Here is a 20,256-nt window from a genome sequence, read left to right on the forward strand (position 1 = left end):
GAAAAGCTGGAAGAACCAGAAAGAAAGGATAAAGTCTCTAAAGTCGCTGAGAGACCTTGTGGGGAGAAAGAGAAGCACAGACCTTTAGGAGCAGACTCTGAGCCGGACAGTGTCCCCTGGCCGGCCCCATGCATTTGGGGTGCCGGGCTCACACAGGAAAACACCTGTCCCCTCCTGGAGCATGTAGCAAGGCTGCCCAGAACACTCTAGAAGAGCACCATCCAACTGCCCTGTCCAGTGTGGTAGCCTCTAGCCCCATGTGACTAGTATGACTGCGGACTTGAACTTTTCTTTGATTCCATTTTAACTGATTTGGAGTTAACTTTAAATAGCCACATGTAGCTACTGTTAGCTGGTGCAGATACAGAGCATACATTTCCTTCACCTGCCCAACAAATGTTTTAAGGGCTGACATTGTGACAAGTGTTGTTCTAAAGGCTGCGGAGATATGAGTGAACAAAAGAAGCAGAAAAAAACCCCCAAAAAACCTTGATCTCCAGAAGAGGAGCTGAGATTCTAGTGGAAGGAGAGAAAAGATAATTAATAATAAGCGTAGGAAAGGGGCGCCTGGGTGACTCAGTTGGTTAAGCGTTCGACTCTTGATTTTGGTTCAGGTCATGATCTCATGGTTTATGAGATAGAGCCCCACGTTAGGCTCTGCACCAACAGCGTGGAACCTGCTTGGGATTTTCTCTCTCTCCCTCTCTCTGTTCCCCTCGCCTGCTGATGGGTGCTTTCTCTGTCTCTCAAAATAAATAAATAAATAAGTAAACACTAAAAATTAGTAAGCACAGTGACTAAGCAAATGATAGCATCTTTCGGGCAATACAAGTGGAATGGGGGGGGGGAATGGAGCAGAGTAAGGGGCATGGGGGGACCCAAGATAGAGATGAAGGGAAGCCCACAGTGTTAAATGGGTGATCAGAGAAGGTAACATTAGAGCAGAATCGAAGGAGGTGAGGTAGTGGGCATATGGACATCTGGAGGAAGAGCACTGAGGTAAGGCCAAAGGCCAGTCCAAAGACCCTGAGGCAGGACACCCTTGGCACATTTGAGGAATCACAGGGAGGCCAGGCCCTGGTGCAGAGTGATCAGGGTGAGTAGGAAGAGAGGAAATTAGAGAGGTGAAGTGCAGACTACATGGAGCCTGTGGGCCATGCAAGGACTTTGACACATGAGACAGGCCTCACTGGGGGCAATGAGCAGAGGAAGGGCTTGATCTGACTGGCTTTTAAAAAGATCCTCTGGCTGCTGTCACAGAAGAGGCAGGGGGAGGAAGGCAAGGGAGTTCACCCAGAGGCCAATCAAACAAGGGCTTTGGTCTCCAACCCTGCCTGCTCACCTGAGGACAAGTGTGGTGGGAATGGATAGTGGGGGGCTTTGCCTCAGAATCTTAGTGACCTTGAATGTGGCTTCTTTACTTGCAGAGGGCCTCAGGGCACCGGGGGAGGCTGCGTTCTCAGCAGGGCAAAGGCAGAAAGGCAGAGACAAAGCCTGGTTCCTGGCCCCTGGCCCTTGTCAGAAGTTAGTTAAGAGGCTTCTGATTCTTGGAGCCCTCACTCAGTCACGCCAGCTCCATGGTAATCCCATCCTAAAGAGCGGCCCTGTGCCTTCTCCTGTTACCACTCAGGGCCAGGCATTTAGGAAGAGATGTCAGAAGAAGGGATGCTACCACTTGTATTGGTACTTCCAGTAATTCTCCGTAACTGTTCTCTGATCCCTAGACCGTAAACAACAAATACAAGACACAGGTTCTTCCTGACCCTGCTCTGTCCCACGGAATTTGAACATAGCCTCCGGATCCTTCTCAACCCCAGCACCCAGCCAGTACTCAGGACTGGAACACAGCACTGAACGTACCCACAAGCCTTCCAGAGCCTGGCTCCCGGCTACTCCTTTGATGACCCCATTTCCTATCACTCTTCCCTCCTGTCACTCTATTCCAGCCATACCAGCTTCCTCACTCTTCCTCCCTCAGGGTCTTCTTTGTACTGGCAGCTCCCCCTGTGAGGAAACTGCCCAGAGATATCCACGTGCCTCCCTCACAGTCTTTCGACCTCTCAGGAGCATAAGGAAGCAGCCAGACAACCCTCATCCCTCTTTGAAAGCCCATCTCCACCTCTAATTAGCTATGCAAACCTGGGGAAATTCAGTTACCTCTCTAAAATGAGAGCATTGGGGCGAGTGGGCATCCAACTTCGGCTCAGGTCACGATCTTACGGTCTGTGGGTTTGAGCCCCATGTCAGGCTCTGTGCTGACAGCTCAGAGCCTGGAGCCTGTTTTGGATTCTGTGTCTTCCTCTCTCTCTGCCCCTTCCCCACTCGCACTCGTGCTCTCGCTCTCTCTCTCTCTCTCTCTCTCTCAAAAATAAATAAACATTAAAAAAGGTTTTTTTTAAATGGGAGCATAATTATAAAAGGTACATCTCAGGGCTGTCACAGCATTGATTGAGATAATGTGAGAGCACAAGTTCAAGCCTTGGCTAGGTGCAGACGTTCTCTCTATGAGACCTTGGGCAAGTCGCTTCTCTGAGCTTCAATTTATTTATCTGTAAATGGAGGATACTCATAGCATACCTCCCTCGCAGAGTTACCATTAGGATTAAATTAGTATATGTAGCATACTCAGAACAGTGGTTGACCTACAGTGAGTGTTCAATAAATAGTAGCTGTCATGGTAGCAATACACGATATTTTTTATTGCTGTCAGTTAGCCTGACTCTTAAGACTTGCTTCTTGCCCAAATCGGATTCTACACAGTTCAGTTCAAGGTAATTCAGTATAGGGAGGATCATGCTCCGTGGCCTGACAGCCATGTTCCGGCGGTGTGCACTTGAGCAGGTGACCCACCTGCCTGAGCCTCAGTCTCTTCATCTGTTATGTGGGGAGAATTATTCCCACCTAGAGCGTCCATGCATGGAATCAAAGAGACCGTGCCTGTCAAGTGCCCAGCACGTGGTAAGTACTCCGTAAGTTGTGTGCTGGATGGAAGCAGCCATGACTCCTTTCCACCTTGCAGTTTGTGCAGGATGCAGACAGGCCCCTTTGGGGGCTTGTGGGAAGATGGAGAGGCTGGGGAGCTGGGGCCGCTTGCCTCGGTTTAATGAGGCTCTTTTATGTGCCCCGAGATCTCTCAGCCGGCCAGAGAGGTTGGCAGGCTGGAGGTTCTCTGAAGAGCTGGTAATGAGAGTGCAGAGCTGGGGAAGTGGAGTAAGGCAGCTTGACATGGCTTCTCCAAATTAGTGTCGGGGCTCAGCGGGCAGCCGTGGTGCATCATGGATGAGGGGGACATGCACCTAGGCAAAGCAGTGGTGCTGGCAGAGCTGGGGGAGCTGAGGGGCTGGAGACAAAAGAGGTGAATTTGCTGACAGCTCCAGGAGAGCAGATTGTGTTTCTTGTGTCCAGACCAACACCAATGTCTTCCTCTTACACAGATGCACACTCAGTCCTCTGGCCATCACCTGTGTATGGGTAGAAGGCCCCCCAGGCCCTCCCTGTCCGATCTGCAGGGCCTGTACTAATCAGGAGAAGCTAATGCTATTGCATATGGCTGCAAACAGAAAGTCTCCAATGCAGTCAAATTTGATTCCTCACTCTCCTAAGAGTCTAGGACAGTAAACCGGGTTAGTCAGGAGGCCTTCTTCACCTGGAGATGCAGGCCCTGGCTTCTGTCACCCTTCGGGCCTTGCGGTCACTTGCACGGTCAGGGCAGGTCAACCGCGGAAGGGAAAGAGAGGTGGAGTAGGCAGTTCCTCTCTTTGAAGGCCTGGCCCAGGGGTGGCACACATCTTGTTTGCCGGAACATGCAACTTGGACTCCTCTAACCACAAGGGAGATTGGGGAATGTAGCCCGGAGCGAGCCCAGGGAGTGGGGAGTGGTCTCTGGTAGTCAGTTCGCCGCAGGCTTTGCCCTGAGGCCCACACAGAGACTCAAGATCTATCCAGTTTGTCCCCATTCCCTGATGCCCCAGTGCCTTTAATGGGAGCAGTTAGGAAAAAGCAGGCCTGACCTGCAAGCGTCTCTGGGAAGGGTAGCATGGGAGTCACCTCAGAAGTGTCAGGGAGCATGCAAGGGTGTCTGAAGGGGGTGAGAATTGGGCGTCAGAGGGCAGAGCCCTTACGTACTGTGTATATGTGAACACTTACTCATACGCACACACACACACAGCTCTCAGATGGAAGTGAGACACACAGACATGTCCCACACACTGTTTCACACACACACACACACACACACACACGTGCACCACCACGCTCGCACTGACATACTCATGCTCATCAATAAAGGTTGCCAGGAGGCCATGAGGTGAGCTTCAAGGGTAGAGTAAAATGCCTCTCCGGAAAGATCTCCTCAGGACCAATGGTGTCTGAGAGTCACCATTAGCCAGCTGTCCTATTTAAATAAGATTCTCTCTCGTATTTGTCTAGGCCTTAACATTTAACATAGCTCTCTTTCATTCATGCAACCATAGGGTAAATATTTACTCCGCAGTGACTCTGGGCCAGAAGCCATGATTGACAGTGGGGATAGAAGTAAGACATGAGGCGTGGCCCCTGTCCTCAAGGAAGCCAGCCCATAAACAGAGAGGGGCTCTAAGGGAGGAATGCAGAGAGTGCCCTGGGAGAGGAGGGCAGAGGAGTGCCCTGTGGGGGTGGGGTTGGACATGACGTCTGGGTCAGGCCTCCAGGACATGGTCAGCAGGTGGAGAAAGATAGGAGATTTCCAGGAAGAGGAGCTACTAGATGCAAAGGGGTCAAGGTGGCTTATGTGGGGGTGTGGGGAGTCATTCAGGGAAGGTGGCAAACTGCTTCCCGAAGCTGGAGTTCCACCCAGTTAGGCCAAGATGTGCCGCCGCTGGCAGGAAGCCATGACGGTCTTTTCCCAAAGTGCAAGGGGAAAATGGTAACAGGCAGAACATTCGCGTCATGGAAAGGTTACCTCCTGTGCCACTTAGGATTCAGTCAGGGTTTATTCAGAAGAATAGAAGCACGCTTTAGATGTAAGAGGGGATTCAGTACAGGGGTTGGGCTACACAGGGATGGAATCACTGGGTGGGGGGCATCAACCACTGGGCACAGTGAGGCATCCAGAGATTAGCTACAGCAGGAAGCCACTACCACCCGCCCACCACCACCCAGTGGTGGGAAGCACAGGAGATGGAATGACCAGAGCCTAAGATCCAAATCCATCTGGCAGGAACCAGAACCCCAGGGGCTCAGGAGCTGATGGGAAGCCACCACTACAGGTAGAAAAAGAGGAAGAAACAGCTGGCTTCTCCTGTTCTGCCTGCCATCCAACTTCCTTGGCCCCATTGACCAACTGTCTGGAAGCCCCAGACTAAGGAGCCTAGGAACAGGCAAGGGAGACTGGGAAATGTAGTTCCTTGCCACACAGAGTGGGGGCGGGTATAAGGGAAGACAGACCTGAGAGCTGATAGTCGGGTAACCAGCATGCTCCTGTGATTTCCTCCTAAACCTCCAGCATCAGCTGTAGACAACAGCTGTAGATGAGTTGGGTAGTAGTAAGCTGAATGAACAAATGCCAAGTGAATATTAATAGGGAAAAAGAAAAAAAACAACTCAGGAGCAGCCACTTACGCTTGTTTTGTTTTTCCTGGGTAAGTGCTTGGGGTTGCAGCCTTAAATTGTGCTTTAGAAGACATGAGCTTAATTACATTTAACATGTTGGAGCAACTTAACTTAAAATAGCAATTCATGCTTTCTGCAAACAGAGATGTCGCTGGTTTACACGATGGAGAAAAACCTATGAGGATTTCACCATGTGTCTTTCACAAGGAGGGCTGTGACCTGACAGCTGTACCAGATATAGCCCTTGGCCTCTCCAGATCCCCTCTTCTATGCTGCTGTGTGCCCTGGAAGGCTGATCAGTGTGCAGCCATGAGTCACAGCTTTTGGTTGGGGTCAGGCAAGGAGAGCAACAGCAGAAGATGGGGAGGAGGGAAGGAGAAGAGAGTATTTATTTGGCTGGTCCCCATGCTATAAGTTGCCCCCGGGTGCCTCTGTCCCTCAACCAAATTTTCTATGGGGGTGTGTCGGCCCCAGAAGGCATCTGGCAATGGCTGAAGACATCTTTAGTCATCACAACTGGAGATTCTACTCACGTCCGATCAGTAGAGGCCAGGGGTGCTGCAAACATCCTCCAGTGCCCGGGACAGCCCGATAGCAAAGAATTTTCAACCCAAAGTGTCATCAGTGCTGAGGCTGAGAATCCCTACCCTGGATCAGTACCTCGCAAGCTGGCCATAGTGAGGGATTTGCGCTGTTTCCCTATCTGTTGCAGACCAGTGCTTTTATAAGAATATAATGGAAGTAAATTATCACCAAAAAAATGATCACACACTAGGGTGTCACGCCAATGTCAAATTGCTAGAAAACTTTCATAATGCTTGCTCTGAATTTCTGTACTGTCTCTTCATGGACCAGCACCCACCTGTGGGCCACACTCAGAGTGTGGAAAGAGCTGCACGGGTCTTTCTCCTTCCTGAGCCTGGTGACCTCCCCTGATATGCTCAGGGCTAGATCGGGTAACAGCTTGGCTGCTATCAACCCTGGGTAATGACTCATTCCCTTGAGGTCCCCCGTCCCCAAATCTACCCCTTTGTAATGAGGTCCTTGTAATGGGTCTCTCTGTAGAGAGGGCCTTCTGCCCCTAAAGAGCCCAGCTGATTCTGAGGTGTTTTCCTAAAGACTGTGGGCAGAATCAGAGGGTGTGTGAACAGAAGGACAGGAGTGTGATGGGCAGCCCTGTTTGGGAGCCCAGCTCGGGAGCTTAGCCCTGTCTCCTGTAGGTCATGGCCAGCCCTTGAAGAGTGTTTCAGTGGGCAAGGGGCATGACCGGAGTTGTTTCAGAGGAGCCCTCTGGAGATGGCAGTGCTGAGCATGGACTTTAAGGGAGCACAGGTGGAGGCAGGGAGGCTGTTAGGAGGCTGCTGCATTCAGGCATACCAGAGACAGTAGGACCTAAGCAATAGTGTGGGTGTAGAGAGAGGAGACAGGGGGAAGTCTAGAGGGAGAAACTGCCACCACGCTGCCTGTAGGGTGTGGACAGGAGTGAGGGGGACACAGGCTCTCCACATGTTGCCTGGAGGGTCAGCAGTTGGTTGCCTGGCGGAGTGAGAGTAGGTGGGCAGGGCCACCAGGGCCAGAGATGAGTTTGGTTCTGTCACTAGAGTTTGAATAGTGCCCATTTCACATGACTTTCTCGCGCGGTCTGTCTCCTTGATTGCCTGGGGTGGGAAGCAGTCTTGCGTAGAAGTGTGGGCGCTGAGTCCCAGCAGATCCAGATCTGGTCTCAGTTCCGCCTCTCCCCCAAGGGAAAGCTACAACTGCTTAGTGTCCCCCTCCCCTAAATTGGGAATGATGGTAATGACTCCCTCCAGGGCCTGCCTTTAAGGTAAAGTGAGAAAATATGCGCAGACTTCCAGGCACAAGGTTAGTGCTCGGCTATTACTGTTTTTTGGGGTTTCTTGTTTTTTGTGTTTTTTTTGGCAAAGGCAGACTTGACTGCCAAAGCTATTTAGAGCCAGCTGGCTTTGGCTCTCCTGTAAGGACTCTCTCTCTCTCTCTCTCTCTCTCTCTCTCTCACACACACACACACACACACACACACACACACACAGGAACCAGGAGCTGCTTCCCTTCCTCCAGCCTTGTTTCTGATGGGCCAGTGAAGGTGCAAAGCTTTTCCCAGCCTGACCTCTGATCCCTGGTGCCAGGGATCAGCCTCGCTCTATTGCGTCTCTCTCAACAACACAGCCCTTTGGGGCTTCATCACATTGTAATCTTCCCCGATTTGGGAAGCAAGGGGGAAGGGGCCAGGCAGGGTCCTGCACAAATAAAGTTGCCCTGAGGCTTCAGGAAAAGGACCAGTGTCTGAGAAACATGATGGTTCAGTAGTCAGGAGTGGAGGCCCTAAGGCCGGACTGCCTGGGTCAGATCCCAGTGCTGTCAATTACTACCTGGGTGCCCTTGGGGAGGCAGCTTAACCTTTCTGTGCTTCTAATTCTTGTCCGTCCAATGGAGATGACAATTGTTATTAGGAGTATTAATCCCCTTAAAGATCTCAGAACAGTGCCTGGCACATAGTAACCCTGCACTTGACGTTAGCTCCTCTTCTTTATTATTAATTAGCAGTAGTGGTAGTGTCTGCTTTTCAGGAGAAGACAGCCAAAGACTAATAGGCTTTCTAGGCTCATGGTCCAGCCTCTGTGTCCTGGGATTGTTGCAAAGATTAAATGCAAACCCGAATGTGGAAACCTGGTCACACAATAGGAGTTCAGTAAACAAGCAGCGCTATCCCCTCCTCGAATGGATGTGCTCTTATATGACTCAGGTCCCAGCAAGGTACTGGGCAGCGCCGATTTGGAGCCGAATGCTAGCTGTTATGTGTTTGCCTCTTACCTCCGCACCTTTGCCTCCGTGTCTGCAGAGTAAGGATCATGGTAGTGGCCACCTCAGAGAGTTGCTGCAGGACTAAGGGAGTTAATAGACATAAAATAGGGCCTGGCTTACAGTTGACACGTGGCGTTTGCTCTTACTGTTGTCTCTGTTCTGGGTGTGGATCGCTCTTGCCTCTCCAACTTACGTCATTAGCTCCGAAAGGAAATGAAGTGGGCCCCACGTGGTGCTGGCCACATAGGACTCCTTGGGCTCTGCCCAGGGGGCGGGGGGGGGGCAGCACACCAGAGACCCTGCTGCAGGAGGAGTATGAGCAGCGGTGGTGTGCTGGGCATTGCTCCAGGGAAGGGGTAGCTCACAGGCCACGGACAGGGGCGGGTTTTTCAGTGACCTGAGGAAAAACGCCCTCATGTTTATCACATGGTGAGGAGCAAGCCCAGACTATGGACCTAGAAACTAGTGTTAAAGGCCAGTGGCCCATCCTAGCCATCCTAGCTGTGTGACTTAAGGCCAGTCGCTACACCTCTCTGTGTCTTGGCCATTCCTCCTCTGTGTCATGAGAGCACAGGGTTACCGTGATGCCCAGCTGAAACAGACAGACCCAAGGGGCTGGCCTGCAGGCCCTGGCAGATCCCCCCACCCCCCAGCCCCAGCGCCAGCCCCACGGCTCTACCTCTTGTAACTATGGGCTGGGGGTGGGGCAGGGGGCAAAGTTTCCTCCCCTGTGACTTTCTCATCAGCAGAGCAGGCTGGGAGGGTGAGGAAGAAGGCAACGGCCTCAGGGGCTGCCCACTGACAGGATGTCAATAAATGCCTGTCAGCTCCAATCCTGCACGCGGAGTTCGTTGGTGGAAGTTTTCAGGCTCCGGTATTTCATATTTGAGAACTCAATTAAGCTGCCCAGCTCCGGCTTTGAGGGGTTGACGGGCGCTGGTGGAGCCCTTGAGTAGTAGGGGACTGGAGCACAGAGGGCTCTTTGGGAGGAGGGGTGGTGGGGAAGGCAGAGAGGGACCTGGCCCCTCCAGGCCGAGGTGACTGTCTCTGCATGAGTCAGAGTGGGGGGGGGGGGGACACAGGCATGGTCTCCCGAGATACCACAAGGCATGATACCCAGACAGGGCCTCGGAGATCAGGGTGTGTGTCCAGGCTGCTTGAGGGGCCAGGCAGGAGAGGCCCAGGAGAGTGGACAGGCCCCAGCGTGGGGACTGCTGCCTCACCAGAGCCTCCCCTGAGGCCGAGGGACCAGCCCAGGCCTCCCCAAGCAGAGAATCTCTTCCCCCAGCTCTCTGAATGAGGCTGGCCCGCCATGTCCACGACGGAGGAACCACCCCTTCTCTCTGGGAAGCAGAACCCCCCTCCCATCTTCGACATCGCGCTGCCCCCTGCACCTCCATCCGCACCCTCTCCCTGCTTCTAGTTCTCTTCTGCTTAGCCCCTCCCACCCAGTTTGTAGCAGCTAACGCTCTCCCTGCCAGGCATGAGAACGCCATTTGCAGGAGAGAGGATGACATGGGCTCCTGAGGGCAGGACCTTGACTGTGACCCTGCACAGCGCAGGGCCCAGGGAGGGGCTCAGGCAGTGTGGACAAATCTCCAGGACACAAAAAGGGGTGGACGGAGTCTTTGGCGGGCTGGAGCAGGGCCAGGGTGGGCCTGGCTCCCATCACCTCCCAGAATCTGAGGGAGACATGGTGGGGGGAGGGTCCCTTTGTTTAGTCTCTGCTTCTGCAGCCTTTAACTTCTCTGCCTCTCCGTGTCTCTCCCTCTGCTCCTCCCGTGTTTCCTCTCCCATCTCTGCCCGAGGCATCCCCCTTCTTCTCTGTACCTCCGTCTCTTACCACCCTCCACACTCCTGGCCTTTGTATTTCTGCACCTGGTCTGCATGTGCATGTCTCACTGACCCCTCTACCCCCTGAATCTCTGTCACTGCCTTTTTCACCCCACCTGTCCCCCTCTGGCTCCTTATCTGCACCCTTCTCCTCCCACCTGACTCCTTCACCACTTCCTGTCCACTTCCTGTCCACCACTTACTGTCACCTGCCGTCCCTTCCCTTCCTCTCTTCCCTCCCCTCTCGTCTCTCCTCCACTCCTTTTCCTGTCTCTTCACCTGTCCCTCTCTTCTCTGCTCCACCTCACTCCCTCTGTGTCCCTGTGTCTGTCTCTCCCTCCCCCCAACTCTCCTGTCTCCATCACTCTCTCTATTACCTCCTCTACCAACCCTCACCGTCCTCCCCTCTGCGTCCACCCACCCCAGGATGATCCCAGCCTCCAACAAGGCCTTTGTGGTCAACAACCTGGTGTCAGGAACCGGCTATGACCTGTGCGTGCTGGCCATGTGGGACGACACGGCCACGACGCTCACGGCCACCAACATCGTGGGCTGCGCCCAGTTCTTCACCAAGGCCGACTACCCGCAGTGCCAGTCGATGCACAGCCAGATCCTGGGAGGCACCATGATCCTGGTCATCGGCGGCATCATCGTGGCCACGCTGCTGGTCTTCATCGTCATCCTCATGGTGCGCTACAAGGTCTGCAACCAGGAGGCTCCGGGCAAGCTGGCGGCCGCCACCGTCAGCAACGTGCACTCGCAGACCAACGGGGCCCCACCGCCCCCTCTGGCCAGCGCACCCAGTGGGGCGCCCGTGCCGGGGCCACCCAAGGTGGTGGTGCGCAATGAGCTCGTTCACTTCAGTGCCAGCCTGGCTCGAGGCAGCGACTCCTCTTCCTCCAGCTCCCTGGGCAGCGGGGAAGCCGCAGGGCTGGGACGGGGCCCCTGGAGGCTCCCGCCCCCTGCCCCTCGCCCCAAGCCCAACCTTGACCGCCTGATGGGGGCCTTTGCCTCCCTGGACCTCAAGAGTCAGAGAAAGGAGGAGCTGCTGGACTCCAGGACTCCAGGCGGGAGAGGGTCTGGGACTTCGGCCAGGGGCCACCACTCGGACCGAGAGCCACTGCTGGGGCCGCCTGCGACCCGGGCCAGGAGCCTGCTCCCCTTGCCCCTGGAGGGCAAGGCTAAGCGCAGCCACTCCTTTGACATGGGGGACTTTGCCGCTGCGGCTGCGGCAGCCGGAGGAGTCGCCCCAGGGGGCTACAGCCCCCCTCGGAGGGTCTCGAACATCTGGACAAAGCGCAGCCTCTCTGTCAACGGCATGCTCTTGCCCTTTGAGGAGAGTGACCTGGTGGGGGCCCGGGGAACTTTTGGAAGCTCCGAGTGGGTGATGGAGAGCACCGTGTAAGCCTGGGGTGGGGGGCTCCTCCCTCTCACCACTGCAGGGTGGATGAAGGGGAAAGAATCTGTACTGGCAAGTCTTTGTGGAGTTTCCATGGTGATGTTTACATCCAGGGACAGTCTCGTCTCCCTGTCAATGCCCCCCCCATCACCACCCACACCCCCCTCCAGGCCTGTCCCCCACCACCCAGCCGGGGTGGGCTCAGGGAAAGCGGACTCAATCACTACAATGCCGGACTGAGCCCTGAGTGTTTGGAAAGGCGGACTCCCTCCTTTCTAATCACGAATGTAGCGTATAAGCAAGCGGCTGTGGATTGCTTATGGTTTCAGTGTTGTTTTTATTCCTTAATTTATTTTTCCCACTTCCTAGACTCCTCCTCTTCATTCCCACAGATCACGGAGAATTTACTCTTCAAACAAGAGTAGGTTCCCAGCGACCCCAGTAGTGGGAGACCATCTACTGTCAGTTGACAAGGGAAGGAAGCAATTCCAGTCCCACACTTGTTTGCAGGGAAGACTAGAGTGTCCCTTGCCCAGATGCCTCATTATTCCCAACCAGCCATGTATTTGGGAGGGCTGGGCACTCACCGCCATGTCCGACCCAGCTTCCTCTCTCAAACATGATGCCCCACATCCATCACATCAGCTCAATCCAGAAGGGTAACTGCCAGGACTTTCTTACATGTGGGAAAGGGAGAAGGGCATAAAGAATGTTAACTTGTGGAATTGCCTTAGGATTTTTACCTCTTGGGGGTAAGCTGGGACAGAAAGTCCCCACGGGCATGTGATAGGCCAAGAAGGTTTCTGAGGAAACCATAGTGGGGTGGCCAGAGGAGCACTGGACTCCAAGTCCAGTGCTCTCCCTTTGGGCTCTGGAGCCACCACCAGATAACCAGCTGATCACACTGGGCAAGACCCTTTTCCTCTTTGGACCTCAGTCTCTTAATTCACAAAACACTAGATTGTATCAGCTCTTGGGATTCCTTTAAGTTCTAAGGACCAATGAACTCTTCCATGCCTCTAGATGTTATGGTTTCCAGATCAGCAGTACCAGTAGCATGAGCTGGTCAAGTGTCCCTGTCCTTCCTACTGGACACAGAGGGAGTCTACTGGAGGTTTTGGGGGGGGGGCGGGGACAGGATCTGAATCTTTTTAGGATGGTAGGGTTTTGAAGTTTGAAGAGATGTTTGCAATCATCTCATCCTTAGCCCTCTCTCCCTTTCCCCCAGAGTATGAAGGACTTGCCCAAGGTCACACAGTGAGTTAGTGACCAAGTCAGGGAGGGGGCCAAGGCCACTTCCTAGGATGCTGTTTGGGATTTATTATGCATCTACACCCTGGCTCAGGCATTTCTGTGTCCAAAGTCCATCCCTTGTGTGTTCCTGAGGAAGGTGGCTCAGGGTGGGACATGGAGGACGCCTTTCCTAGATGACACCCTTGAGCCTCCTCCATCCATGGAAATGATAGATGGCGATGGGAAGGGCACATGGGCTCCTTTCCACAAGGGGATTAACCCCCACACCACAGACCATGTCAAGAGGGGGCAGAGGAGATGTGGCCAGGCATTAGAAGCATCTGGAGGGCTTTCCCCTGCATCTCTGTCTCTCCTGGTCTCCATCTCTTCCAGGTCTCTCCTCACTGCCAACATACTACCTCTCCCTCCGTCTCCCCAACCCATTCTTTGCTCTTCTGAGTCTCTGCCATTGATCTCTAGCCTCTATCTTATTCTTCTCCCTTCTTCCACTTGCCAACCACACCACGTACAACATCCAGGTGAGTCCACTTCTGCTGAAGAGTTCCAATGGACTCAGACCTGGAGCTGAGCTGGCGGCCCCCAACCCCACCTGGAACACACAAGGAGCTGGTGGGGAACTGTCTATGCAGGATTGCCTTCTGGCTCCATCCCAGGAGCCTCCAAATCCCTTGTCTTTGTCCTTCTCCCCCAACCCAGATGCCTCCTGCCTCCTCTCTCTTCCCTCTACTCTCTTGTCTCCATTCTTGTTCTCCCTGCGACTCTCTGCCTTCCCCAGTCCCTTTCTGGTCCTGAAAAAGTCATTAACAGACCAGACCAGTCTCTTCCCAAGACAAGTTAATTTTCCAGGCCAGTCCCGGGGCCAGAGCACATGCCTTCCCCCATCACGGTGGCAACCACAAAATTGGGTGACTTGAAAGGAAGTCTTTCCGTCCCTCCCTCTTTCCCTGCCCGAATTTCTCTCCTCTCCTTTTTCTCTCTGTACCTTCCTCCTTCAGTCTTTCTAAATGTAGCCATTGAGGACATGACTCCAAATACCACCTTTGCTTTTTGCCTTTGGGTTCAGACACCCAGAGGGAAAATGGTGGGCACCGGAAGGGGAGGAACCAACTGTCTACTCTGGTCAGTGACCCCAAGCTCTGTCGTGACATGATATGTACTTGCACTTCTGTTTGTCATGTTTCTGACTCGGGCTTTTTGGAAAGCAACATCCCTGTGGTCAGAATACAAATGCCAACTTTCTTTGCTTATAAAAAATGTACAGTAAAATGTACAGTTTAAAAAAACAAAACCAACTACACTTCTTGGGAGAGAGAGAGAAAAAAAAGAACATTCTCATATCTGTGAATGTCTGCTGTTCATTTCTCTGGAAACTGGGGTTTTCTGAAGGTGGTTTTGAAGTGGCATTTTCTCTTTGCACCTGTGTCTGTTACTGCCTGGTGGGAGCCTGCTTCCCAAGTTCATGTATATGATGGGAGTCTTCTGAAATAAGAAAGAATGGGGTCGTCCTTCTGAATTAAAGAATGGTTGAGGGATCTGGAGTGAAGCTCCAGGAGAAGAAGGAATGGTCCATCCTCAGCTATTCTGACTGTCCCACCTGGTACCTCTCCGGACCTCAAATACCCTGCCTCTTTTTTCCTAACTGTGGCCACCACCACACTTAGCCACTAGGGGCGCACGGATCCCTCCCACCCATTTTGGTGGAGCCCTGAATGACACTTTTTCAAAAGGGTCTTTTACTGGGAAACTGGGACCATAAACCAAAGCATCAACTCAAAGTATAGAAATGAATGAACTTCTGGAAGAGAGCTTCCCAACCTTAGCTACATCTAATGGCCAGATCAGCACCGTCAGCTAGGAATAAAGTGTGATCCACAGTCATTTTGAATTTTCCAGTAGCTGCACTAAAGCAAGTATAGAGAAACAGGTGAAATCAATTGTCATAATATATTTTAGCTAATCCAGTATATCCAAAATATTATTATTTCAATGTGTAATCACTATAAAATTATAAATATGACATTTACGTTTGGTTCCCACACCCACCCCGCCCCCCAAGCAAAGTTTTGGAAATCTAGTGTGTTTTTTACACTCAGAATAAATCTTAGTTCAGACTAGCCACATGTAAAGTGCTTAAGAGCCACAGGTGGCTGGTACTGGTCACCGTATTGAAAAGTGTGACTCTAGACATGTAATGATTGACTTTCAAGTGCGTCTTTGGGAAGGGGAAGGAAACTAACAAGTTATTGAGCACCTACGGTTTCCAGGTACTGTAGGGGGTACTTGACAGCATTTCTCACTGAGGCCTCACTGAAGCCTCTCCAAGTAGATGTTATGATGCTGATTTAACAGAAGGATTAAGTAACTTGTCCAAGGTTACACAGTTAAGTCTGGCTGAAAAGCCTTCGCTCTTTCCATAACATAGCGATGTTCTCTTTTCCTCCCTTCAATCCATTATAGGTTGTATTTTAGAATGATGGAAGTACTCAGATTTACAGCCTAATCTGGAAGCTCTTGGTTTGGCCTCCACATCCGGTAAAATTCTCAGAATGTTGACTCCAGGCAAGGGCCCCTTTGTTAAGAGGTTTCCACTGAATTTGCACTGGCCTTTCGGGCCCTTCTCGGCCTATGACACATTCCCTCCACTGGCCAGGAAGATTTCCCCAGGCTTCAGAGGTCCTGCTCAGACCACCCTGGTGATCACCCCTTTTCCTGACCTGGTGACTTCCAGGAGGCCCCTTGTTTAACAACTTCCCACCTCCAGTGTCACCTAGTCCCCTCTGCCATGAAAATCTGTAACTTCATCCTCCTAAGACAGAAAGCCTCACACCAGCTCACTCAAATGACCACACCTATCTTTCCACCTCTTCCTCTTCCTAAACTCTAGTCCTTACCAGGAGAAGGGCTTACCCACCCAGGTCCTTTTTTCTCATAGAGAAAAACTTCAGTTCTTGGATGTTTTGCAAAGAAAAGGTAGCTGATACACTCTCAGCCCAACCAAATTATTAAGATTTCTGACCAATAGTCCAACCCCCATTTCCCCAAATTCTTTTTTGTTCAATGTTTGTTTATTGGGGTGCCTAGGTGGATCAGTTGGTTGAGTGTCTGACTTTGGCTCAGGTCATGATCTCACAGTTTGTGAGTTCAAATCCTGTATTGGTCTTGCTGCTGTCAGTGCAGAGCTCACTTCCTATCCCACGTTCCCCTCTCTCTACCCTTCCCTCATTCGTGCTCACTCTCTCTCAAAAATAAATAAAACATTAAAAATAATAAAATAAAACAAAATAGAATGAAATGTTTATTTATTTTGAGAGTGAGAGAGAGAATGTGCTCATGCACGAGCAGAGGAGGGGCAGAGAAAGAGGGAGAGAGAGAATCCCAAGCAGGCTCTGAGCTGTCAGCATAGAGCCTGATGTGGGGCTCGATCTCAGCAACCCAGCGATCATGACCTAAGCAGAAATCAAGAGTCAGGCACTTAACTGACTGAGCCACCCAGGTGCCCCTCCCCAAATTCGTGATAATGCTACATTCTTCAGCTTCCATTCATCAGTTTCCCCTCAGAGGAGACACTTTTCATTTTTCCATCAAAACACTGTTGAAACTCCAAAAGAAATGACACACATACTTTTTTTTTTTTTAAGGGATATCATTTCCAGCCAGGTAAAAGGAAGGTCATTGTCTCAGATTTACCCCTTTGAAAACCAGTAATAAGTTCTCTCCCAAAGTCTGTAGGTACTGAATTTTCCTAAGCAGGACCTGAGTCCTTCTGTGTCTTCTATTTTGTGTTGTCTATCTGTCTGCAGGGAGGGTCTGAGCCAGGCAAGGGCTTCCTATGTTCTTGCTGCCATTGTGATCGCTACAAACTGCTGCTGTAAAATCGACACCCTTCTTCAAAAGATGAGACTTGGCAGACATCGGAAGAAAACCCAGCACATGGTTTTAAATAGCACACCTCGATCCTCAAACCCAGCCGCTCCCTACGATGCGGTTGGCAGCAGGAAGTTTGTTGTGACAAGGCTTCTCACGGGAACACACCTGAGATTTCTACCTTTGCATGATAGAAGCAGACCCATCCACGTTGCTCTCCCAACACCTAAAAGGAACCCAGCTCCCTTCACAGTTTAAAAGTAACTGTTTTTGCCTTAAACTCAAGATCTTAGTTTCTGACCTTCTGTGATCTATTTAAGTTTTCCCACCTCACAGCTGGTCAGTGTTTTACTACAAGACTCAGGGTTTCTCTTCCTTGCAGCCTCTGGAAGAGGGAATTGCCATGTTTCCCAACGAACCGTAGAGCAGAGCCTGCCTTTACGTCTCAAGCTACCCTGTGATGTCCCTCATGGCCATTTAGCATATTTTGACGGGTGCAGCCATCTTGCCCGGCGGCCTCATTTTGGAAGCTTGGCATCTTTCATCAGCTCACCAACTCTAGGCAATTGGCCCCAGGTGGCAGGCTCCTGCCTGGCTATTTTCCTGGTCTTGTTGGGATCCTTGAGTTTCTGGTTCCTTCAGCCAGCAGTCGAATGTGAACGAGAGCCAAGGTTCTCTGCCAGCATCTGGAGTCTCTGTGGGGCTGGGGCAAGAGAGATTTCATTCTCTCATCCCTTTCTGAGCTGTCAGTGGATCTTGCAGGCACCTACTTCATTTCTTAGTGATGAGGGGGTGAAGCTGGAATTTCACCCATCTCCATGGGATCCCCAAACCCATCTGGTCCACCGCCAGTCAGCCCACTGACCAGCCTCCCACAGCCCCAGGCTGCTCTGTCCAGCTGCCCATTTGGTTAAGTGATGATGAGCACACCCCCTCTTCTTTTACCACCTCCTCTGTACCATGTGTTTATGGGTGCTCCCTGGCACACCCAGCAGCGAGTCTAGCATTTATACATGTTGCAGAAGTGAGCTTTTTTTTTTTCCCTTTGACATCCCCTGTGCTGTAATGGAGATAGCCCTTAACCGTAGTTACCTCTGTTAGCTGAACTTCCTGATACTGTTCCCACTTTATGAAGGAAAACTTCAGAGCCTTACACCTCCATCACTGACTGGGCATGTCCTGATATGAAGAAGTATCTTGTTCACTGACTGAGAAGGAGTATTATGAAGAAGAAGGGGGTTGAGATCTCAGTTACATCCAGTGATCCTGAATGTTTACTCCTGGGTTCTCTGTTACACCCTTTCCACCCAGTCCTCTGGGGATCTCTGGAGGATTATAATTCTGCCCATCATTTCTGCCCATCTACCGAGGATGGGCCTTTTGCCTTACCTACCCAGACTAATTATGGGAAAGTTTTATCCCTTCATTAGGTTGATACAAGGTTAGCATTTTCCAAATGGATATTAAGCTGCAAAATTAAATTGCTAACAATAACTGACATTACTGACATTTTCCTATGTGCCATGCACTGTTCTAAGAGCTTTTTCTATAATCTCAATTTACCATCAAAACAATGCAGTGAAGTAGGTATTATTATTAACATTTCCATTGGAGAAGCTAAGGTAGAGAGGGGTTAAATAACTTGCACAACATCACATAGTTAAGTGAGTGGCAGAGTTGGATAAACATTCAATAAATGGATTTGCACTGAAGTTACCTGCAGAGCTGCAGAGGTGAACAGAAACACAGTTTGCTGGATTCCATGTCAAAGGCCTGAATCCTGGTGTGTGAACCTTGAATTTGAGAAGACTGAATCCAGCAGAAAAAGTGAGAGAGGTGGATAAATCAGAACTGCGTGGATTCGACATGCATTTGCTGACCTGCTGTGTGCCCCACACTGTGCCTGGTTTTAAAATAAATAAAAATAAAAGGACAGGACACTGTGCATGCCCTTGAGGGCCTTCCATGTTTCCCTGAGGGACAAGGACATGAGCTAGTTTCTGGATCTCTGATTTTACAAAGATGGGTCTGTTTTCATTTATTTTAAGATGATATATAGCTTTGAGGAACCCGCTATCCAGGAGGAGATGGATGGATGAATGGACGAATGGATTGGCCAGGGCCATAAGCCCAAAGTGGCATCTCTGGCTGGAAGAATTAACTAGATTGTAAGTTCCAAAGGAACCTGACATGGGGAGTGACCGACTGGGCCAAACAGGTGCCAAGTCAGGAATGAAATCCTGTTTCTTGTAAAGCAAGGGTGGAAGGAAGCAAGTGGCTCTCACAGGAGCTTTTGAAGCAGGGTGGGAAGCAGGATGGAGAGAACAAAGCAGGCCCTAAAGAGGGGCAGTTGCAGAGAACTTGGGGGGAGAGGTCCTGAGTAACTTAAGGCAAGTACAATTGTTTCTGTGGGTGAGGGGCCATTCAGTGGGAGGAACTGGACTCAGCCATTTCTTGGCTCCCATTTCCTTTCTGGTAGTCTCAATGGTAAGTGCGGACTTTGCTAAGTATGCCCAAGAAGTACCATGTAGTTCTACAGATGACACCTCAGACTGGAAAAGGCAGAGTGATAATAGTCATTATTATTAATGATATGCATCGTTGAAAACATTAGTGTAAATTACAGAGAATTAGTGATGATATTAGACATCTCAGACTCAGAGAATCTCAGGGCTGCCAGAGCTATCAGATGCCATCCACTCGAGCCTCCCTCAATGGGTATTAGAATCTCCTGTTCAATATCCATGGAAACTGTTATTAATCTTATTATAAGCAAGACGGTGCATGATGAATTTCAGAATTCACCCCAGGCAGGAAGTGGCTCCCTGAACTCCAATCAGATCAAGGCCCAATGGTTATGGTTCCGTGTTCCTGGAGGGCCCTTGTGGAGTCATCATTTCTGCCTTCACAAGAAATCCAGACGCCAGACAGAAAGCAGCTGTGGCCAGAATAGTGGTAGGAAACTGGGTACAGAGCCGGGACTTTGGCTGGGAAAATCTCAGAGTGGGAGAACGCTGTTCCCTTGACAAATAAGCCCTGGTCTTCATGACTCTGAGAAAAAGCAGGAGGCAGGAAAGGGGCAGGAAGCACATGGGAGCTTCTGTAGCCCCTAATGCTCCTTCACGTTCCAAGATCCTCAATCCCATCAGCAGCCAGGAGGACCTGAAAAACCTCTGACCTCTGACCTCACCCCGGGCTCCCTCATTTATCATCTCCCCAATCCCTGCGCACCCTTTATCCTTGTTCCAGGTCTGGCATAAAAGCCAAAATCTAACAAGGGGGATCTGGAATGACATAAATACCACCACCAAGCCCTCCCACCCATCTCCTCCATTTCTTGGGGTTAACAGACATTTTCCCTTCTAGGATATAAATGCTCATGGGAAGACTCTGCCAGATGCCAGGTAAATCACCCAGGGACAGGCTGGATCACTTGAGTTAGGGGTGAGCTCTTCCCAGTGGGGTGGTAGGAGGACTTGGGGCAGCCCATTGAC

General features: G+C 51.2%; 1 protein-coding gene across 1 annotated transcript in view; it reads left to right on the forward strand.

Moving 5' to 3' along the window:
- The window catches only part of LRFN2 (leucine rich repeat and fibronectin type III domain containing 2), a 42,663-nt gene extending 30,701 nt beyond the window's left edge, over positions 1-11,962 (forward strand). Inside the window, exon 2 of the mRNA XM_039242679.1 lies at positions 10,672-11,962. Coding sequence (XP_039098610.1) covers positions 10,672-11,650 — 979 coding nt within the window. The 3' untranslated portion in view covers positions 11,651-11,962. The remainder of the gene's footprint in view (positions 1-10,671) is intronic.
- Positions 11,963-20,256: the final 8,294 nt, after the last annotated feature.

Source organism: Hyaena hyaena, unplaced genomic scaffold (assembly GCF_003009895.1).
Source record: "Hyaena hyaena isolate Hyena2069 unplaced genomic scaffold, ASM300989v1 scaffold_211, whole genome shotgun sequence".
In the NCBI taxonomy this organism is placed as follows: Eukaryota; Metazoa; Chordata; class Mammalia; order Carnivora; family Hyaenidae; genus Hyaena; species Hyaena hyaena.